Raw genomic sequence first — 23,809 nt, 5'->3', positions numbered from 1 at the left:
CAACAACAACAGCAGGATGAACCTAATTTAGAGCGACACGAAGACAACCCCATGAGAGGTAAGGGCCAAGGGTCGTTTTTAAATTTCATGTAAACTTTTATTTTCAAATTAAATAACTAATTGTAAATCTTATTTAATATCATGACATTTTTTATTTTTTTAATACAAGTGTAGAATAATTATGTTTTCATTGTAGATTAAATATATAATTAAGTTTAATAATGAAGGAATTTATGGATCCATTCCTAAAATTTTAATATTGTTGTACATCTCTAATTTAAAAAAAAAAATAGTCAATCTATTTTTTTATAAAAAAAATTCGTGGACCCGGTCCACGAGTCTCCATGCGACCGGTCAACCAAGTCAGCCGACGTGGTGCTGACTAGATTAAAAGTTAATCGTGTACCCCGTACAAGATTTTGCCACATGGTAATCGTGTACCCCATATACGATTTCACTACCATACTTTTGTCAATAGTTTCAATACCCACCTATTTTTAAAAATACTTTCTCATATATCTTATTTTTAAAAATACTTTCTCATATATCCCATTTTTGTCAATAGTTTGAAAAAATTACTATATTTTTTAACTTCATTCGGGTCTACAACTATAATTATCCCATAAATATAAAATAAAAGTGGGCCAAATAAATATTGGATAAAATAGATATGGATTGGGCTATACATATACACATTTTTTCCACTCTTAAATTAGAGAATACAAAATGAATTCAGTTAGAGTTAGCATAATAAGCTTAAAGTGTTTTTAACTGGGACGACTGAAAACCAAAGACATAGACTCATTTTATAGGCTTGGAACACATGACTTTCTTAAACATTTTGAATGACAAACTTATGATTTTCCAAAAAAATTTCAATGTGAGACAACTATATTTTTAACTTACATAAAGTATCTATTTTCAATCTAGAGATGAGTGATTTGATTTTCTCACATGCATGCGATTGAACTAAAAAAAATTGTAATCGCTCAAAAGCAAGTAGGGTCCCACAAGGACAAACGTGTTCAAATTGTTTTGGAACAATGACACGCTTTTTGATAAGTTGCGGGAAAATGACTTCTTGTAGACCACTGTTGAGTGCCGCGTGTTTGGTAGGTGTTTTTTACCTGTCCCCTCCCCCGCGGCTTTTATGTAATTTTGATATACTAGAAGGACCAATTGGGCAAGGACCTTAAAAATAAAACTTATTTCTTTTATTTTCTTTTTCAAGAAAAGAAAATAGATTCAAGCGGATTCAATTAACTCAAATTTAATTTGAAATTGTTATCAACTATGGTCAACGTACTCTTAAGTTGCGTAAAAGACTATAGGTTTAATTTTGTATCTCTTGTTTGAATTATAATGTCTAGAAAATAGGAAAAATACCAATTTTTATACTAAAACTTCTAAATTCGTCGAATTACCCTTTAAATTTTGATACATAATATTTACTTTAAACTTAAATAAGTTTTGTAATTTTTCCTTTTTAATATACTTTCAATTAAAAAAGTCAATAAAAATATTTTCATGTACTTCTAAGGAATATAAAACATATTTTGTATACACAATTACTAAAAGTTGAAAATAAAATATCACTAAAGCTATATTTATGTCAAAATTTGTGAGTTTTAAAATATTAGTAATAATCATGTACAATGCATTCGAAAATGTAAAATTTTGAAGTAGTATTTAATGTTTAAAGAAAATTTTCGATTCAAATATATAATATTACATATACAACGTTTTATTTTCTAAAACTACATTATAGTAAACCAAAAACAAACTGACGCATAAATTATGCTATAAAAATAAGCTTCTTAAATTTCAAATATATCCATAATCAATGTGGAATATAAAATAATCATGAAAAAAAATAAAATAGTACATATATAAAAAAAAAACATAATTTTGTTGGTTCCTCCAGCCTATTTTTTCTAAATCCCTCATCCTTCTCTCTACTTTTTCTATTCTCTCTCTAACGGTAAATAGTGAATAATATGCATAAACACAGCGTTAACAGACAATTAGCACAAATGAAAAAAAAAAAAAAAAAATCAACAATCATGTTGATGACTTTGAAGGAGACGAATATTTGATAGAATGCAAATAAAGTAGCGTTTGTGACTAGTTGACTCAAAGAATAGAAATGAACTAGCAACTAATAAAATTATCGATGACGACTTTGGTATTAGTTTTGATGGTGAACGACGATTGTTTGGCTCCAACATCAAAGGAGAACACTCAAAGATCGAGAGAAATTGAGAATCAAAACAACCATCGAGAAATATGACCTATTGAGAAGATAAAGGAGAAACTAAAAATGATCAACGAGGATAAAGGAAAATAGAAAGAAACAAAAAGAAATTATAGTCGTTTGACTAAGCGAATAATCTAGCGTCAAACAAGAGAAAAAAAGGAAGAAACAACTTGAATCTTGTGGACAATATGCAATTTACAAAAGAGAGAAAAAGAAAAGAAATAAACAATTAGAATTGAAAGTCTAAAACTCAAAATGTGTGTGTATTATATATAACAAGATCAATTTAGTTTGAGTTTAATACAAATTTTTCGAGGGGGAAATGAGAGATATTTTGTTCCACCACAAAGAATTATTTGATTTTTGCATTTCAACTAATTTACATGATACATCAGAACAAGCATTTATAGGATTTAATGATTCATAAAAGTGGAGTCATCCTGTTAACTAGCCGCGTTGATTTGGTAATAAGATAATAACGAATAGAAAAAAAATTAATGGCTTGGATCGTGTATCAACAGTCAATCCCCGATCGAGGTAGAGGATAAGGTTATATGAGAACAATTATTTATTTCTATTTCAGCTCGTCTCTTTTTTTTAAGAAAAAAGCGAGGAAGTGGGGGGAGAAATGACAAGAAGATATTTTTTATGTACTTGAAAAACGAATCAAACCGATCCGTTCTTAAAAATACAACTTGAACAAGTCACTTTTAAAGCACCCTTAATTTCTAAAATGCGAAATTATATTATCCATCGCTACATTTACTTTAATTTAAAACAAAAAAAAAATTAAAAGTAAGAATAGGAAAAGAGTAATTGTTTTAAATGTTAAAAGTGCTAAAAGTATTTTTAAATGTAGAAAAATGTCATTATCTATCGATAGGCTGCAATTATATATGTCAATAAATTACAATAGATGCTTACCACGGTCTATCAATAATAGACAGTGATATTTTATATTGATAAATAATTTAACTGATTTTGTATATTATAGTATTATTTTGCAATTTTTTTACCAGGTCTACTCAATCCACTATCGTTATTTTGTCGGACTCTAATGTATTTTAGCTTTGACATTTTAATATTAACAGTTTAAGCGGGACTTTAGGGGGATTTCCTATTTAAGGCCGCCATTAATTTTAAACTTATTTTTCCGGTTGATCTGAGAAAGTTCAATTCCATACCATCTTCTCATTGGCTCTCTGCTCCTGGCGTCAACTTAGCCGATCGGTTCTTCCATTGCCGTCAGAACGAGCTCATCGGCTCAATCGCCGAAGTTCTGGCTGGCAGCGTTGTTTGAATGCTTTCGATGGGTCTTTTGTCTTCTCTCTGCGTCTGCTTGCAGAAAAAACTTAGAGCAGCTAATTCTGCGGGTGCCGATGAAGCGGATGATGAAGATGTATCCACTGACATCTTCTTTGAACTAAGTACTTTGCAAATCGCAACTAATTTCTTTTCCGAGGCAAATAAGCTCGGCAATGGAGGATTTGGGCCCGTCTACAAGGTACGATTAGTTTGTTCTGACCTAATCATTGTTAGGCATGATTATTGGAAGATGGAATGTTGAATATCTTCGTTTTATTTTCCCATTTTCGACTCTAATTGAACATTTCTGTCTTGCTTCTGAACTGTGATCCGACTTGGATGCTTTCGATGCAAAAGGAGTCTCGTGTTTTTTAAAGTCGAAGTGTTAATTGGTCGCAAATCCAGCCATTTGTGCTGTTTATTTAACTGTTTCTAAAGTGTTAAATAACTTAGATTATGATTTTCGATGTCGATGAAACCCATAGATGATCATTCTGCCGGCATGGAAGTCTTCCCTTTTTTTTCGTCTTTTTCTTTTTTTCTTAGGGCTTTGGAGCAGTTCTGTGCCAATTGGCAATGGTAAATTACTTGAACGTTTCAACATCAAAGTTGTCGCAATTTCTCCACATGGCATTGACTGGTTGACTTATCAATTTTTATACCATTTCGTTATATTTCTGATGATAGAGATTAATTATTTATATATTATAATGGCACTGATCGTAAGATGACATTTATAGATCAATTATACTGTTAATTAACTGATTTAAGAAGGTTGAAAATTGACATTCAACGAATTTTTCAATGTTCTGATAGTGTAGTCTGTATATACTTTACTAATTTATTTATGGCTGTCGTATATTTATGTTCTTATTCTCTGATCATGGGTCTGTTTGTGTGGGTGCAAAAGGGTCATCAACTAAAGAACTTTTTTTTGGGGGTAGTTGGACAAGTTATTAGTAAATATAGCACAATGTAAAAGATTTTGTAAATATAACAAAATTTAGACCTGAGTCTTAGTAATACAGTTAGATTTTACTATTTTTGCCCTTTTTTAAAAATGTTTTTATACCCTCAATTATTAATTCTAAAAGTACTCATTGGAATTACCATTTTCTCTATCTAGCCTACCGAGCAAAATAGTTGGTTTATTCAATTGTTGCCAAGATGGCTATTTAGAAAGATTAGGGAACAAGACTAAAATTATTATTATTATTATTTTGCGTTCAACTAAAATAAAATTAATAACATGTTTTATTTACTAATTTCTATAATCCTTCTTGTATTGTGATAAGTGTTTTCAAGTGCACAATACACACTTTTACAAACCACCCAAAATAATTTTTTAAAACATCCTCCTTGAAAATAGGATCAGAAAGGTGTCCTTTACAACAATCATTATTTTATTAAAAATGAAAAATGAAAGGTGGTTCAAACTTTAATATTTAAGAATAGGGTAGGTTTCTAAGGAAAATTTTAGACTTCAAGTTCGGCGTTACCCGTTTCGACCCATTATTTAATTGTTTTTTGATTGAATAAAATATCCATTCAATTGAATGAGTACATTGTTGGGTATCCAACTTACTGCAACAACAAAGAAAAATACCCACACAAGATCTCCCCAAAACAAAGCACTGCTCAGTCAACTTTATTTATGAACTTTAGAGAAAACTTACAGATTTGGGCTAACAATTTGAAAAGACTGAAATAAGAACAGAAAACTAGAAAATACCAGCACATTCAAGAAGGCTGGAAATCCTCTCCTTACTCACGTCACAGGGACTATTTTCCTTAGATTTTTCCTGCTTCAGACTCTCCTACCTCAATCTATATATAGCCTATAATCCCCCCACCCCGAAGGAATCTTTTCCCTTACCGAATTGGTTTTCTAACAGATTTTGCAGGTCCCTATTATGGAGCATATCCTTTTCTAACTGCCTCATTTTGTGGAATGTCTTTCCTGCCCCTCCTCTTATAAGTGTACAATATTGGGGGTGTAACACTACCGCTCCTCTCGAAATGCACCTTGCCTTCAAGGTGGATGTGTGAGGAAACTGTTGTTTTATAGCATATACAAATTCCCACGTTGCTTCATTCTCAGGTAGTCCTCCCCATTTGATGAGTCATTCATTAGCAGCCAATTCCTTGTTCCAATGCACTCCTAATACTGTTTCTAGTACCACTTGGAGCTCAAATTCTTCTCTTAGGGAAGGGGGGTGGTGCCGAATGTTATGAGATTGCCCCAATTTATTTTTAAGTTGAGAGACGTGAAACACATTGTGGATAGTTGCTTCAGGAGGAAGTTCCAATTTGTAAGCCACTTCCCCTATTCGTTTTGTAATTTGATAAGACCCATAGAATCTTGGAGCTAATTTTTCACACTTTTTCCGAGTTAGCGATTTTTGTCTATAACGTCTGAGTTTTAAAAATATCTCAACCCCTACTGAAAATTGCAATTCTCTTCTATGCAATCTGTTTGTTTTTTCATGCGGTTTTGAGCCATTACTAAGTTCTCCTTGAGCCGAAAGTGCTAAGTCTCTTGCTTGCAACTGTTATTCCACGCTATCATTAGATGTCTTCTTTTGTTCATATAAGATTAAGGGAGGTGGAGGACGTCCGAACACTGCTTGGTAAGGAGTTGTCTTGATTGTTGAATGGAAAGTTGTGTTATATCACAATTCAGCCCATGCCACCCATTTACTCCACTTGGTTGGTTGTTCGTTACAAAAGCACCTTAGGTATGTTTCCAAGCACCTGTTAACCCTTTCTGTCTGTCCATCTGTTTGGGGATGGAATGCCGTACTTCTCTTTAGTGTTGTTCCCATCATAGTAAACAGTTCCTTCCATAAGTGACTTAAAAATATTTTGTCTCAATCTGTTACTATGGAGTTAGGTGCTCCATGGTGTCGAATAATTTCTTCGATGAATAAATCTGCTACTTGCTTTGCAGAAAAAGGATGTCGGAGCCTGATAAAATGTGCATACTTAATCTATCAACGACCACTAGAATTGAGTTGTACTCGTCTGATTTTGGTAGCCCTTCAATAAAGTCCATCGTCAAGTCCTCTCAAATCAAATTTGGAAGGGGAAAAGGTTGGAGAATGATAGAAACCAAATCGTTTAGAAGAATTTTATTGATAATTCGATGAGCTATACGATCGACTATGCGATCGGGTAAATGATCTAGTACACGATTAGTTACTCGATGCAAATGGCTAGGCTATCCGCTACACGATCGTCTACTATCCACTACACAATCGTCTACTCGATGAGCTAGACGATAAGCAACACGATTACAAAATCTTCCTAAAAGCAGTCTCCGTCTTCAACTTCCTCCCACACGTGAGAGTTAAACTTCACCCACTCACAATTGCTCTGATTATCAAAAAGTCCCCTTCATTTCCCGCTTCCCCCTCCTTTTAAACAAAAGTCTTCCCCTAACCGAATTGAAGTCTTCACTAGTTGTGGTCCCCAACCCCCCTAACTGCCGCAACTTCCTCTTTTCCCAAATTACCCTTATTCCTTCTCCTTTGATATTGTAATACAATCGGAGGCCTAACAGAGAAGGCCTGCTGGAGATAAAGCATCTGCCTTGATCCTTTGGAATGTATCACACTCTTCCACATACTTCTTGACATCATTCTTCATCCCCTGCCAGTATAACTCACCATTCATCCTTTTATATGTTCGTAAGAACCCTGAATGCCCTCCCAATATTGAGTTATGGAAAGTGTGCATTAATGAAGGAATAAGGGCCGAAGTTCGGGAGATGACCAAATGGCCTTTGTATAATAATTTCCCATTTTTCCATAGGTAATTGGGCTTTCCATCCGGGCCGACCTTTAAAATTTCAATGATTTTTTAAAGATCCTCATCTTGTTCTACTTCTTAAAGGGCCAGCTGTATATCAAATAAATTTGGGACTATCAACGTATAAATTTCAGCGGCCGTGGATACCTGTGATAGCGCATCTGCCACCTTGTTCTGTAGCCTGGGTTGATACAGGATGTCAAAATTGTATCCCAAGAGTTTGGTCAGCCACCTTTGGTGTTGAGGTTGAACTTCTCATTACTCGATAAAGAACTTCAACATCGTCTGGTCTAATATGATTGTGAATTTATTCCCTAGCAAGTAGTGCCTCCACTTTTGGATTGCTAGAACTACGACCATTAATTCCATTTCGTATATCGACTTGGCTTAGGTTCTTGGAGATAGTTTCTGACTAAAACAGGCTATGGGTCTTGTCATTTTGAGAGAGAACCGCCCCCAATCCATATCCGGAAGCATCTGTTTCATAGCTTCCTTTAGTTCCATGAAGGCTTTAGTAGCTTCCCCACCAACTCAAAGCATTCTTTTGTAGTAATTTTGTCAAAGGGGCCGCAATGCTTCCATACCTCCTTACGAATCTCCAGTAGTATTCGGTCAGACCTAAAAATCCTCGTAATTCGGATACATTCTTGGGTTGAGGCCATCTAGCCATTGCTGCAATTTTCTCTCCATCTACCTCCACGGCTTGTTGAGATATCCAATGGCCTAAATACTGTGTTCTCGGTTGGCAAAATACACATTTCTTTTTATTTGCGTAAAGCTTGTTGTCACGTAGGATGTTGAATACTACGCCCAGGTGAGTTTCGTGTGTTGAAATATCCAAGCTGTATACTAAAATATCGTCAAAGAAAACCAGCACAAAATATCGGAGGAATGGTCTAAATACTTGGTTCATCAATGATTGAAATGTTGTTGATGCATTGGTCAATCCAAAAGGCATCACCAAGAATTCGTAGTGACCTTCGTGCATTCTAAGAGCAATTTTCTCAACATCACAATCCCTCATTCTAATCTGGTGATAACCGGACTTAAGATCTAGTTTGGAGTAAACAGTCGAACCACTTAGCTCATCCAACAGCTCCTCAATGACCGGAATTGGAAATTTGTCTGCTATAGTAGCTTGATTTAACTTCCTGAATTCCACGCAAAGTCACCATCTACCATCTTTTTTTCTTACTAGTAGCACTGGGCTTGAATAAGGACTCCAGCTTGGACGTATTATCCCTGCTTGTAATATTTCTCCCACCAACTTCTCAATCTCTTCCTTCTGGACATGGCCATACTTTAGGGCCATACGTTGATAGGTTTTTGTCCTTCTGTCAATAAAATCCTGTGGTCTATTTCACGTTCAAGAGGTAACCTTATTAGTGTGGCAAATATGTCCTCATTCTCTTCCAACAAGGCTTGGATCGTGACTGGTAACCTTTCTTGCTGCTGCACCTTATCTTCGAGTATAATCTCTTTGTTTTCCTCTGTTTCCATATTCTGAAACTCAATTAGAAATCCTTGATCTTCTTCCTCCCATATCTTTGCCAGCACTTTCAGTGATATTTCAGCTTTTGTTAGGGACAGATCCCCTTTCAAAATGACGGGGTAGCCTCCTGATATGAATGCCATCGTCAAGGAGGGCCAATGTATCCCCATAAAACCTGTTGTACACAACCACTGCATACCGAGAACAACGTCAATCTTTCCTAAATCAATGGCAAGGAAATCAGAGGTTACCTCTAGTTCTAGGAATTTGATCGTCACTGATTTTCATTTCCCTTTCCCTTGCACTGCCATATCATTTCCAACGACCACCCCGAAAGTGTTGTTGCCCGAGACCGGTATCTTTAGTTCTTCCATGATTTTTCTGTGAAGGAAGTTATGGGTAGCTCCACAATCGATTAACATGATTACAGCCTTATCTTGAATCGTCCCCCTCAGCTTCATTGTGCCTTTAAAAGAGAAACCAAGCATCGAATGCAGTGTTATTTCTGGGTTGTCCGTCACTTCCATGGTATTCAGCTCGGGTTGTACTTCTTCTTCAGTGGCTCCAGTCTCCCCTACTTCTTCTTTGTTTAGGATGAACAACATTAATTCGCGACTTGCTCTGGTTTTGCATCGATGCCCCGGAGAGTATTTTTCGTTGCATCAGAAGCACAACCCTTTGTCTAGTCGTTCTCGAAACTCATTATCGGGCAACTTCTTCACCGGAGGCTCCTTCTTCACAAACGACACTTTGACGGGGATGGATATCTGTCGTGTACATAGGGCTTCTTCTTTTTTTGCTGAGTTCTTATCGCCAATGCCCTCTTTTTTAAATGGCCTAGAAACTCCCCACTCATTGAAGGCCAAGTGTAAGGCCATATTTATGTCATTCACTAATTGGGCTTCCCTCATACAATCTTCTAAAGTCACAGGGTTTCTGCTCACAACCTCTGCCTGCAACGTTGGTTCCAAACCATTGATGAACGCATCGCAGAGGACACTCTCTACTAGATCCGGTAGTGGTGCGGCGTAATTCACAATTTTTTTCACGTACTACGGGTAAGTTCTATCTTGCTTGATCTTTAGCAACCTTGCCTCTAAGCTTCCCTCTCTGGTGGGACGAAAATGTTCAAACATTCTTCACTTGAGCTCTTCCCAGGAGGTGATAGATCTACGATTGTGGCTCCACCTGAACCAATCGACTTCGTCGGGGGCAAAACTCACCACAGCTACCTTAACCTTCTTCGCATAAGTGAGTTCATGAATTTCGAAGTAGTGCTTGGTGTGGTAGACCCAAGATTCTGGGTTTTCACTTGAAAAGTTCGGCAGCTCTAACCTTTTATACTTACTTTTATCCGCTCCTCCAGTCGATTGAGTTGCCATAGAGTCCACCACTTCTCATTTTCCTTTGAGCTTGAGCCTTGTCCCATCGTGAACGCCAAGTTCTTCCATTTTTTGAGTAGAGTTGCTCTCCCTCACCTCTTCTACCAATTTCTCTATGTTTTTACAGAGTCCCAATAACATCTCCTTCATCTGGGATATTTCCTTCTCATTGGACTCCATCCGTTCCTCGAGCTGCTTTTGCGCCATCGCCCTTGTTCACCTCAGTGTTGAACTTTGTTGGGTATCCACCCTGCAACAATAACAGAGAATTGGTTCTCTAACAGATTTTGCAGCTCCCTATTACGGAGCATATTCTTTTCTAACTGCCTCATTTTGTGGAATGTCTTTTCTGCCCCTCCTCTTATAAGTGTACAATATTGGGGTGTAACATATATATATTCTAGAAGAAAATCTCTGAAATTGTACCTAAAGAAATGGATAGCAAAGAAGATTTCGTGCTATGTTAAAGAAGATAATTATCATTTACAGCTAAGCTCTAGAAGTTGTCAAGGTTCCAGAAGTACTCTCATGAGCCAAAATGACTAGAGGGGTATGTCCTATATCGCAAAACTTTTGGGCATTAGAAGCCTTAAAAGTAGAAAAAAGCTTCCCTAACCACCTTTCTCATCTTGAAAAATATTAATGACTCCATTGTTGCTAAAACTGTCTAAATTTATTCTCGTTTCAATGTGATTCTTACTTGATTAACTATGATATTTTCTTTCCTTAGGGGTATGATGCTGAATTTGCCCTTTACATTAGAGCAATTGCTCAAGACACACTTGAGATAACTTTTCTTATGTCAATTTAGTATATATGCAGTGCTATCTGTGACTGTGGTTACCAATCTAGATGTTCAACACATAACTCAATCACTTGAAGATTTCCATAAGGTTTGAATTCGATTTGTAGAGTTGCACGTGGTGATTAATAAGGTTCTGGCGTTATTCAAAACCTTTCAGAACTACCCACCCACGTGGATTTGTAATAATCCCCAAGTTATCTGACTCGCCAATCATATAGGCCTGTTAATTAGCCCAATGAACAAAGATATATTGGGTTATGTTGTATGTGAGAATCCTTTAAAATAAGAAGCATAAGATAGATAGTCTTAGCCATTAATATTTCCGAATGAATGCCCAGATGATGACTAGTTAACTGGGGTGCATACTAGGTCCTAAGTTTTCTATAACGATTCTCAGTGATTTTGACCTGAAGGCCTTGTACTGTCGGGAAAATAATTAAGTTACAAGCACCTGCCTTTTGCCCTCTGGCTTTGTCTCTTTTCGATTTCCAAATCACTCTTTCCTCTACTTGTGTTTGAAGGACAGTGTCGGATGCTGATCTAATGTGGCTAGAATTGCCAAATATACAGGGGTTGATGCCAAATGGCCAACAAGTAGCAGTGAAGAAGCTATCGGTAGATTCAAGACAAGGAGTGAAGCAATTTAGTAATGAAGTGAAACTTCTACTGAGAATTCAGCACCGAAATTTGGTCATTTTATTGGGCTGTTGTGTAGAAGGACCTGAAAAGATGCTTGTATATGAGTACCTGCCAAACAGAAGTCTTGATTACTTTATTTTTGGTAAGAACCTTATTCTAGGAGGAATTCATGAATTTTTCTGCTTGCGATGTGGAGATTTACATGCATCTTATTGCAATTGGTTGGGATAATATAACTCATTCTTGCAAATTTATGGCAGTCAATCACTATTATATTGACAATGTGGACAGATAAAAAAAAGTCTTCATCCCTGGATTGGACAACACGGTTCCATATAATTACAGGTATCGTGAGAGGTCTCCTCTACTTACATGAAGAGGCTCCTGCAAGAATTATACATAGAGATATCAAAGCTAGTAACATATTATTAGATGAGCAACTGAATCCGAAAATCTCAGATTTTGGATTAGCACGACTTTTTCCTGGGGATGACACACATTTGAATACATTTAATGTCGCTGGCACTCAGTAAGTAGTAGTTTACTTCATGACCCTTGCAAACGATACTTGTCCCCTAAATTGAGCTAACACATCCTTATGCTCCTTGGTTTTTCTCTAATGCTTAATAATTATATTTTCACTCAATGTAGTGGCTATATGGCTCCCGAATATGCAATTCATGGATATTTGTCTGTGAAGAGTGACATTTTCAGTTTTGGCATCTTGGTATTAGAGATTGTTAGTGGAAGAAAAAATCACGACGATCGACTTGGCGCACCACAAGTTGACCTCTTGGGATATGTAAGTTATCGTTGATGATTGTTAAGCCTTCAGGGGACGTTTGGGACAAGGGATGGAGTTGTGAACTCCATAGAGTTATGGAGTATGGAGAGTTGTGAACTCTTGAGACTCATAAGGTAAGGAGTCAATACGGTATAAAATTGATGTTCTTAAGTAATAGGACCAACTAACTCCTTAAGCCAAATAAGGAGTGGAGTTCACACCTTCCCATTTCTGAACTCTGTACTTTTCAATTTCTTGGCCCAAACATCCTCTCAACGACTGAAATGGTGAATTTTGTAGAATGCTTTTAAAATACAAATGAAGTTTCTTTAGAAAATAGGCGTAGTACCTAAACAAATATCTCTTCCACAGGCATGGTTGCTTTACCAAGAAGGAAGGATTTTAGAGTTGACTGATAAAAGCCTAACAAAATGCAATGCAGATGAGGCAGCAATGTGCATTCAGTTGGGTTTGTTATGTTGTCAAGCAAGTGTTACAGATAGGCCTGATATGAATACCATTCATCTCATGCTTTCTAGTGATTCTTTCACGTTGCCGCGACCTGGAAAACCTGGAATTCGTGGTCGAGCAGCATGTCAAACAACTACCTCTACTACGGCTTTCACCAAGACAAATACTAGTACACAAAGTGGCGTTACCAAAGCTTCTACTACAACTAGTAGTTTGGTAGAGGATTATTCAAGGAATTCCATATCTGTTTCTTCTATTGATGAAGGCAGGTGATCATTTCTGTTGTGCATAGTATGAAGAAATTTGCATTAACGTTGCGTGCGTTCATATCAATTCTTTTCATTTTTAGGTAACTGTAACAATGGTTATTTAGGGTTATTTCATAGCGAGCAAAATTTTATAATTTTAACTTTCTATAATTCTGTTAGTTATGTTATTGCAACAAATCAAGGGTTAGCGCTTCTTGGCCTTACACTTTTTCCACCCTGAATTAGTGAAGCTTTTGTCCTTTTAGCCAAGGACACCATGCTTAGTTCCTAAAAAATGATGTGCCATAATATATATGTTTTTTTTTTTTTTTGGAGGAAAATATGCCATATAATCTTTAACCTTTATATTATCCTTTGTCAATTGGTGTGTCGTAATTTTTAGAGCTTCAATTTCTTTAAATGCTTTTGAAGAACAAATTATGATAAAATTACTGATAGAACTACTTTTTGAATAACAACAAACCCAACTGAAAAGCCGTAAGAAGTTGAAAACTTTTCTAGTTAGATTAACGATTTTCAAGTTTGTCTAATACAATTTTTAAGTTTGAAAAATTGCCCACCCCTATCATTTAAACGTTATGTCAAATAAATAGCTGCTTCAAACTTTCAAGTTTCCTTAAAACTTTAGTTCCTTCACAAAACAATTTAATTTTAAACAGTGTCGAATAAATCTGGAATCTACAATCGTCATGTTGCTAAAATTTACATCTATAAAATAAAATTTCCAAAGCCTTGATAACGATGAGATTCAGAATCCAAAATACAAACTTTTCCTGGGTTGTACCATAAAATTTTTCAGCCGAAAACATTTTTCATCACATCATTTCCCGATTATCATTTTTTAAATAAGTAAACCATATGAACTATCAATATTAATGAACTCCACAGAAAATTTCAGTGTTTTTTCTCCGCAAGACTAATTAAAACGACCAACTTGGTAAACATTATAACAATACTCGAATATAAGGGTATTCAAATCCTACGACATTCATAAATAAATTCGCTTTGGCAAATCAAAAATCATATAAAAACAGAATCTAGACATCACTCAACGTTCTCAACATCAAAAATTTGAATGACTTTCAAGTAAATGCATCTAAACGGGTGTCACATTGCACGAAGGTTATAATTATGCCTCAGTTATCGGGAACTCGAAGGCAACATCTTTGCCAGAAAGCTTCCTGTAAACTGCAGCAAAACTCTCCAACTTGTACTCAGTGTTGTTCCGCTCCTTCGGGTCCAAGAAAACCTGCATCCAGAAGAACCAGGGTAAATATTTGTAATTGGAGCCTAATTCTCATGCCACCATAAACCAGCCTAGAATTATACATTCCTTGATACCAAACATGGCAAGAACATTCGGATGTGGCAGCAGGAACCAAGATGAATAAAAGGTTTAGTTGAGTTTAGTTTCCGTTTTAGTCACAAGCCAGGTGAATCTAGTTACACCCTCTAAAGACAGTAAAAAGAAAAGATAGAATAATATATTGCAGTAAATGAATAAATAGAATGAACAATACAGTTTCTATTTTGGTGCCTAGAAATAGAAAATAGATGACATGCATCTTCTGAACTTCATTAACTGCATCCATGAAATGAGGAAAAGCTTATGTTTAAGCCATGCATTTATTACCTTCATGATTTTTGAACCATCAACCCTGTATCTGGTTCGCTTTCCTACAATCTCTGCAGGCAAAACAATATCTTCTAGCATTGCTTCATGTACGGAAGTAAGAGTACGGGTGCGAGGCCTTTGAACTGCTGACCCTTTCTTCGGGGGTCTCAAGATTCTTCTGTTAGCAACCAGAATCACATCCTAAAACAAAGGATTACAGAAAATTAGCACAAGGAAAAAGAAATACCCGAGACAACCCACTTGAATACACGGCCAACACAATTTACAAACTATAGAATATAGAGGGAAAAAGGTAGAGCATCTTCTTAATTGGTGATATCTATACAAATTTATGAGAAATTTGTAGTATTTCATGACGCAGACATTGTGAAAAAGATTGCAACGTGTTCTTGCAGCATAACGTCAAATGAAGTCAATGAAGCAATTTTGTAGAACATATATCCTAAACATAAAATTAGTTTATCTAAGTGTCACCAAGATCAGGTCCCAAGTTAACTAATGATAAATACACTGTAAAAATGATTCTGCTTTTGGAAAGTCAAAAGAGAACGAAAGCAAAAATGGACCATCCATTACTTTTCCGCTAAACTTCTTTTCCAGCTCACGAACAAGCCTCAACTGAATCTTCCGGAAAGCCTTCCTCAATCTAAAGGGAACATATATAACAACAGCCTTCCTGTTTCCAGAAACATCAACTTGACTGCAACCACAAAGACGTAAGTATTAGTTTCCTGGGAAATAACATACTCGTTTATCATGATAGACATATTTTATCAACAACACATGAAACTTACAGTGCTGAATTAATGTACAGATCCTTGAGGTCACTTTTCAGCTCCGAATTGGTGTTTTCCAAATCAAAGAGTGCCTGCAGATACATTAAATCATCAGAAGTGCTAATAAAGGAGGCAACGTAACTTCGACAATTGAGTAAGCAAAGAGATTTCTGCTATCTACGAAAACAACCTGCGCAACAGTCTCTTCAAATTCGGATGCTTCAGCATCCTTATCCTTGTGGATCTTTTTCAGAGCCGTATACATCTTCAGGAATCTAGCTGAAGAAGACAACATGAGGTGGAAAAAAAATCCCAACAAACCATTGTTAAGAGACAACTAAAAATTGGCAAAATGAAACTTAATAGTTTCTATTCAAACTCGTCTAAGAAAATCCATTAAATTAAAGGATTTAAATACGAAATCCAACACACATCCTTTTCTAGCCTTTGCGAAGAACTTCTTAATCCAAGTCTTCAACCCCTAACTGTCTAGAAATTAATTCACGGACTCAATCAGAAAAACAAAACTAAATCACAATGCCGAAATTAATCAGTAGTATATGAATCATCTCCTTCGTCCAACAGGGCAACTACACTAAACAGTCACAAACTTGGGAGGACTCCGAAAATGAAAAGTGTACAAAAATCGAAAAATTCCTGAAGAATGAAACGAAAACAGAGCACTGAAGACTAATAGCAAAGAGAAGAAATGGCGAAGTAGAGCAGTTAGAGAACCATACTCGACGGCGCTGGAAGGCAACGATCGGCTACTCTGTGGATGAAAATCTGATTTTAAGCCGATGGAGACTAGGGTTTCGCGGAGAATGGCAGTTTATATAGCTGTGAGAGTAAATACTGAGATTATTTTTATTTATTGGACGAATGAGATCAAATGTTTTGGGTGGGTTAGGCCCAAATTAGATAGATATTGGGCTTTCATTTACGCAAACAAAGCCCAATTTAAAGTGATTATTGGGCTTGACATAGAAAGTTGTTCCAGGCAGGCCCAGTATTTGGCTTTGTCAATGGTATCGTTGTGGAAATCCCGTGACCAGGCCCAACTTGTCCTAAATTCAAGCTGTCCCATATTGCGTTTTTTTTTTTTTTTTTTTTTTATGAAAGCTAACAAAACGCCCTAAATTTTACTTTTGTCCAACTTTTCTACTCTTACACAAAAATTAGGGTTCAATTACCCTTTTGTCCTTAACCTATAATCAATCACACATATTTCTAAAAAGAAAACACAAAAGTTTCCTTGATTAAGGTGTATTTTTATTTTAATAATTTTTTTTTCAAAACCTTCATTCTCTCCCCCTCCCTCGTTCTCTCTATCATTCCTTCGTTTTCTTTTCCTTTACAGCAGCCCACGATGATAAACTGGCAAGCGGATCATCTGCACCACATTGGACGATGAACCACATACTCGGAGTGAACACAGGCGACGAACGGTAGACTAGGAGCAGAACAATGCCCGAGTCGACTTGACGATGGACAGCGGCACGACTCGGACGTGTTGAAATGTATATCCTAAAGCCTCGTATTTGATGGAACGGAAATATATGCAATAGAAGAAAAAAATATCTTTAGGTTAATTTCAAAGAATAGACATGCAATTAAAATAAGAATAAAGGGAAAAAAGATATACAACCTTTGTAGTCTTAAAATTTCTCCAAATCAGCTCCAATCTCCTCATGAATAATTCATAGACCATCAAGGGAGTCTTTCCGACTATTCTGTGGCCTTAGAATGGGATTGTTGGATCTAGTGAGTAACTAATTTGGATACGAAAAGGTTAAGGATTTTTGTGAGAAAATATATTAAGATTGTCAAATAATCTCATATATTTCCACTTGACCAAGTGATTTAAAATTCATAAAACTCTACCTTTTAAAGGTCGTTTCATGCAAAACATACAACTTTGAGTTTGATGAGAATTTGATACTAAAAAATCCACTAACTCAAAGTGGGATTAATGATGCAAGTGTCTTCAATCGAAGACAATACTTAGCAATGCAAATGTTATAATTTTTCACTCACAATTGTTGGATCTTTCCACTAACTTGATCAAAGGTCAAAGCTTGACTCTCAAAGTTCAAAATCAACAATTTTGACTTTTTGACTTTCATTGCATTTTTTATCTAGTCAACAATTTTGACTTTTGATACAAGTTTGACATAGTCAATTATTTTGACTTTTATTGTAATTTTGACCAATTCCATTTAATTTCAAAATTAATTATAATAATTAAATTATGATTAAATATTAATTAAATAATTTAATCAATTTAATTTAATATTAAATCCAACATTAATGTCAATTAATATGAATACCTATTCATAATCTTGATATTTAAATATCTCCTACTTTCTCTATCTTTATGTTTAATTCACAATTAAACATTAGGTTAAATATATCATATATATTTAATGTTTTGCTCCAAGAACCAAATTTGAACAATTCAAATTCGTTCATCACACTATTATAAGGTTTAGTCCGATATGAGCTAGTAGGGGACCTCATAGACCTACAGATCATGGGCTCCAACGATCCGAGATTAACCGGTTAAACTCTTTAACCTAATGAACCATCATTCGTTAACTACCGAGTCACTTCACTAAAACCCAGTAATTGCACACTCTTACTGTAGATATATTATGTCCACGTGATATAACCATGATTGGTAAATCAAACCTTCACAGGTTGTTCGTAATAACGACTGGGTCAAAAGTTGTTTTACCCCCGATATTACATCTTGCTTCTTAAGTGCTCTTCTAATGAATAATTGGTTTGTGATCCATTCACTAAATCGAGTCTGTCTCAGGCCAATGAGAGGGTGAGACCCCTTATTCAAGACGTGGAGTCAACACTTAAGGGAACAACCTTTGTACTATCCCTAAAAACAGGTATGAGTGAATTCCGTCTTACTCCCTATGTCCCCAACTATCTACCGATCTTATCCTTGAAATGGGAGGCTTATTGAGCCGACGTTGTTGAACCAACCATCACCCATGAAAATATAAGGATGATCCTGAATAAACAGAAGTTCATAGTTAGCTCATGATTAAGGTCAAGTTACCTAGGTCATCACTTTGAAATAGTTAGTCTTAAACAGTAAACAACGTTATAAAGTAAGAGTGACTTATTTCTTGGTCTGATCTTATGCAAACTCATTGTATAGGATGCCCCGGCTTCTCATGTTACTACGTGAACAAATCAAGATCACTTTGTTTGTAGCACTTTACGACAAATTGTAACAACTACAAAGTGGACTGCATCCGATAGTGTTACCAAAATAAAGCACACAACCTTATTCATATATTATAGACCGTTTTGGCTATTTATTCAAACTTGATCCATCTTTATGTCGCCACATAAAATTCAAGTATTCGTATAATAGCCATGGATCTTTAGTTTATTGGATTTAGGTTCTTTCTAAAACGAAATGAGCAATTCATATTCAATAACAACTTTATTGAATAAAACCTCAATGACAGCTTTATTGATAACATAATCAATTTATTGTTTACAGACCACGAGTTTTAGGATATAAAACCCAACAATATTTAATAAGTTTTTTGAAATAATGGTTTATTATTTTATATATGCAATTATCCATTAAGGAAAGATCCAAGGTTATTTTGTATAATTTGAACACCATGTAGTAGACATATTGGTGGATCATGTTCATGTAGTAGCCTAAATAGTTCGTAGTATATGGATAAAGTTGGATGTCTTATCCTGGAGATACTACGGATATGATTCACTTAGTAAATGTTACAAACGATTTGATCCAAATCTTTTATGTGGAGACATGCAATTGGGGTATACTATATAGAGAGTTGATATAAGATCGAACTACAAAAAAAATTAATCTCTTTTTATAACAGTTGGGGTTGATACCCTAAATCTTGTGGTTTTGTAGTTTGTAAAACAGTTGTACAAACGAATTATTTTTAATAAAATAAATTGTTATTTTATTTGACATTTAGTTTGCATTAACCCAAAACTAATAAACTAAGATCCCAAGTTATGTATTGTAGCTCAAACATGTATGTGGTGACATACAAGTGAATCATGTTTGAATATTAAATTTTTTTCAAATGCATCTTCTATCTCCAGTTGCCCACCACAAGGGGTATTTTTGTCAGAAAAATGGATGTGTGTATGTATGTACGTATGTAAAGAAAAAAAACCTCATTGATCAATAAACTAAAATGGTCGAAGGTCCACGACCGTTGACATGATGAATTAAAATAGACATTAACCACTTCGAATGACTAAAATACCAAACATCTCCAACCTCGTCCAATAATATTATGAGCAACATTATTTGTAGATTTGAGATTGAAGCCACAATATTTAATTTGCACCACCAACATCTAAGCCCGAATTTCCTCCAAATGGCACATCAAGGAAAAGATTGAAGCATTTTTTTTTCATAGTCAATATCAATAATCGGGAAGTTGATTCCACCTAAATATTGAAGAGACCACACCTTTAAGTCTAACAACAAAATAAGAGCTTCGACGAAAATAATATCCACATACACTCACATGAATTTGACAACAACCAACACAAAATAACCGCTAGCATCACGAATATGGGAATGAACGTCCCAAATTGCATGTAAATACTGTTTTCAATGAAAAAAAAAATCATTAATGACGTGCTTTTTCTTTCGAAGTTGAGAAGTTAAAGTCATCATACTCATGTATGCATGTTATAGTTTTTTTTAAAAAAACAAAGGTCATTATTTAAAAAAAAAAAAATGATAGAACCAACTATTATAGTGAACAATTAAGTTTATAATATTTAATAGTTTTTAATTACATGTGTTTCTATTGGCTAATTGGCACACGTCACTCTCTATTGTATTTAGTCATAATCAATTAAAACTGTGTGTGAGAGAGAGTTTACTCACTCCACGCATCCGCGCGATAGATTATTAAAATAATAAAATTTAAAGGGTCACATATTTATTTTAAATAAATTGTTTGGTGCTATAAGTATCATGATGCAAACATAAAGTTAAAACCCAGTTATATAAGACATTTAATCCTTATTCAAAATTTGTGCCTACTTGGACCCATAAACCAAATGACTCATGGCTTCGTTAGAATCTTTTTTCTTTAAGAATTTTTTTTAAATGTAATCTTATACTAATTAAAGTGATAATAGTCACATTTTTCATATATCAAAGGTTTCTCTATTTTTCAAATTTTATTCTTTCAAAAATCATTGAATTTCCCTTTAATAACGATTTTGTTTTCAATTTTTAAAACTTATTATAGTTTCCTATGAATTCTCTTACTATTTTTTCAATAAGTTAACTTATTAGTCAAATTCTTAAAACAATAACAAATTTTCAAAAGAGAAATTATTTTAAATGACAAAATTGTTGAAAATATTTGTAAATAATAATAAAATATCATAATCACAAATAGACAATTAAATTTTATTATATTTATCAATATTTTGATTAATTTTCCTATATTTGAAATCGACCATTTTCATTTTCTTTTATATAGTTCTCTTGAATTTGTTAGACTTTAAATTTTTTTCTTTTTAGTACAAGGACTCTCGTGGATGGGGATCAAATCTCTGTGGATTTTAGTGGATTTATCCAAGTGTTAGACTTTTTAATGAATTTTTCCCTAAATTAACACCTAGCCCACTTACTCTAATGCCATTTGATTGAGTTGAGCTATTTTTTTTACTATTCTTTTAGTTTTGAAATTTTGACTTGATTTTTAAAAGCAAAGTTGAAAAACTAAAGACTCTTAAATATTAAAAAAAAAAAAGACGAAATAAATAACATATAAGTAAAAATACTAGTACGTAGTATAGTACAAAAAAATATAATATCAAATCGGAAATATTTTTTTTCCCTCTAGGATTGGAAGTCATAATACTACCAACCAAACATGATAATTCTATTATTATTATTATTATTTTGCTCTGTGATTAATTTTGGACAGCTACGCTAAGTAGATGAAATAGGGAAATAATATTAAGTTATAAATGTCGAAGAAACTTTATTGCTGGCTAATCACATCTATGTCTATACAAAATATAAAAGGAGAATAAAACCAACATTATACTAATCATATCATAGATTCATGTACTATTTTTTTTTTTTGGTTGATTAATTTTCTGGATATTTCAAATAAAAAAAATTGTACACTTCTAATATATTTTTACATCTTAATTTTTTGCATTTCTAATGTTTTTTTTTAATTTAAATTATATTAAATTTTTGTATAAATAAAAATAAATAGTTATAAAGGAAAGCTATATAAATTTAAGACATTTCGAACATTAATCACGAAGAACAAAAGCGATCTCTTAAATCAATGATAATATTTAACGCATTGACTTCATTTAGATCCATAAATAAATTATAAATATTTAAATTGTTAGTTTTTATGACATATAAATTCAAACTTTTGGTGAGGTAAAACTCACAAGAAGTAGGAGTGGACCATGGAAATAAAATATAATAATGTTTAGGAAAAATTATTTTTTTCCTTTAGTTTCTATTTACTCTATATATTTCAAAATGTTATAGTTTTAATCATTTAAATTTTAAGTTTGATTTCAATTTAATCATTAATTTTTAAAATGTTACCTTTTTCAATTTGATTCCCAAGTTTGATTTCAATTTAATCATTAATTTTTAAAATATATTTGTTCTAAATACGCACCTTCCCTCATTAGCATTAATGTCTATTCATCGATTTAAAATAATTATGAAGTGAAATTTTAAATTTAAATTTAGTAGTAGTCAAGTAATGAAGCTTAATTAATTACAACTCTATTACTTTTTTAAAAAAAAAATTAATTAATAAACATTAACGCTAAAAGTAAAAAGTGAATATTTAATAAAGATGTATTTAATACTATATATTTATAAATCATAAAATTAGTTATAATTATCCATATTTAGCTAATAGTAAATTATTATTAATTAATTTATGAAGATGATTTATATTAAAAAAATGATATAGTTATTATTTTGCAACATTATATGATTAGTAGAAATTATATAATACATATTATACTTTTTTAACAAATGAATTGAGTTTATAATACAACATATTGTATTTTCAAATATTTTTATTTTTATTAAATATAATTATGCATTTTAAAACTTAAAATTCAAAATTGGGTTAAAAAAATTAAAAAAAAACATAAAAAAATATTGTTTTCAGATTTTTTTAAAAAATATAAATAACAGAATTCAGATTTTCTATCAAACATTATGGGAAAGGGATGTATCTAGATGGTTTGAAAATTCAACAAAGAGAAAATCCAATCCATCTTTCTCTCCTCTCCACAAACCACAAAACACAATACCAATAAATAAAAGGAAAAAAAGAGAGGGGAAAAAAAAAGAAAAACACACATTTTCTTTAACGTTGTTTGTTTTTGCGCTGCTTGAAAATTGAAGCCTTCGGTTTTCTAGTTTCTAATTCTATGTCGTGTCGAAAGCTACTTTTCAAAGTTGCGATTCTAATTCCACGACTCCTAAAGTCTTCCACCACACCCACCAACTAATTAGACCAATCTTTTATTTATATATATATATATATATATTAGGATTTCGTTAAACATATCAATATTTTCATAGATTGATTCGACATAATTGGTAAACTTACATTTTCATTACCTCGTAAAAAAATAAGTAACATAATATAATAATAAACATGTTAAACTTTTTAAAAATTGTAATTTTTTTTTTCAATAACTTTTCGTATATGGTAATCATTATTTATATTTTATTAATATTTTCATTAACATTTTCATAAAATTGAGATTTCGAAGATTTATAAATTAATTTTAATTTTTTAATATCACAATTATAGATAAAGATTGATATCGGCCTTATATTAAAGGAGTAAAATATCCTAAGATATATATATATATATTTTTTTTTGTAATAAAGTTTCGAAGTGAAGAATATCTCCAATTTGATTTAAAATATTTTTCATAAATCAACGTGGGAGCCAGAGAAATTTTAAATAACTTTGTTTTGAATAATGACTAAATTTATATGCTATCGACCCCACTCCATCTTATTATCATCTTTAACAATGTCATATATGCATATCAATGTAAACAATTATACCATGCATTATTATTTTAAATCAAAATTTTTATGTATGTTAACTCACGATTTGTAC

The 23,809-nt window shown here is 33.5% G+C and overlaps 2 protein-coding genes across 5 annotated transcripts; one reads left to right on the top strand and one right to left on the bottom strand.

Moving 5' to 3' along the window:
• The first annotated feature begins 3,351 nt into the window (after positions 1-3,351).
• On the top strand, positions 3,352-13,417 carry LOC120082915 (cysteine-rich receptor-like protein kinase 43). Of its 4 annotated transcripts, none has more exons than XM_039038330.2 (5): positions 3,352-3,761; positions 11,622-11,832; positions 11,982-12,219; positions 12,342-12,492; positions 12,847-13,417. In XM_039038330.2, exons 1-5 carry the CDS (start codon positions 3,558-3,560, stop codon positions 13,216-13,218), a joined length of 1,176 nt encoding a protein of 391 aa, XP_038894258.2. In that variant the 5' UTR covers positions 3,352-3,557; the 3' UTR covers positions 13,219-13,417. The 4 variants fall into 4 exon arrangements, with proteins under 4 accessions (XP_038894258.2, XP_038894259.2, XP_038894260.2 ...); XM_039038331.2 differs by having other exon boundaries at positions 3,592-3,761; positions 11,573-11,832; XM_039038332.2 differs by having other exon boundaries at positions 3,619-3,761; positions 11,578-11,832.
• Positions 13,418-14,131: 714 nt separating this feature from the next.
• Positions 14,132-16,494, bottom strand: LOC120082429 (small ribosomal subunit protein eS7-like). Its single transcript, XM_039037594.2, has 6 exons — positions 16,367-16,494; positions 15,817-15,905; positions 15,645-15,718; positions 15,427-15,550; positions 14,848-15,030; positions 14,132-14,463 (listed from the first exon to the last, which is right to left on the bottom strand). The coding sequence occupies exons 2-6, from the start codon at positions 15,889-15,891 to the stop codon at positions 14,344-14,346; spliced, it is 576 nt and encodes a 191-aa protein (XP_038893522.1). The 5' UTR covers positions 15,892-15,905; positions 16,367-16,494; the 3' UTR covers positions 14,132-14,343.
• Between the last annotated feature and the right edge of the window lie 7,315 nt (positions 16,495-23,809).

Source organism: Benincasa hispida, chromosome 8 (genome assembly GCF_027475165.1).
Source record: "Benincasa hispida cultivar pf3 chromosome 8, pf3_genome.v1.1, whole genome shotgun sequence".
Lineage (NCBI taxonomy): Eukaryota > Viridiplantae > Streptophyta > Magnoliopsida > Cucurbitales > Cucurbitaceae > Benincasa > Benincasa hispida.
This window is presented reverse-complemented; position numbering and strand designations above follow the sequence as displayed.

Bases quoted from the DNA above. Each gene is read 5' to 3' on its own strand.
- LOC120082915 (XM_039038330.2), top strand. From the start codon at position 3,558: ATGCTTTCGATGGGTCTTTTGTCTTCTCTCTGCGTCTGCTTGCAGAAA. The intron at 3,762-11,621 runs GTACGATTAGTT...CCAAATATACAG, and splicing joins GATTTGGGCCCGTCTACAAG to GGGTTGATGCCAAATGGCCA. The intron at 12,220-12,341 runs GTAAGTAGTAGT...CACTCAATGTAG, and splicing joins TTTAATGTCGCTGGCACTCA to TGGCTATATGGCTCCCGAAT.
- LOC120082429 (XM_039037594.2), bottom strand. From the start codon at position 15,891: ATGTATACGGCTCTGAAAAAGATCCACAAGGATAAGGATGCTGAAGCA. The intron at 15,551-15,644 runs GTAAGTTTCATG...TTGTGGTTGCAG, and splicing joins CTGTACATTAATTCAGCACT to TCAAGTTGATGTTTCTGGAA. The intron at 15,031-15,426 runs GTAATGGATGGT...CCTTTGTTTTAG, and splicing joins AAAAGAAGTTTAGCGGAAAA to GATGTGATTCTGGTTGCTAA.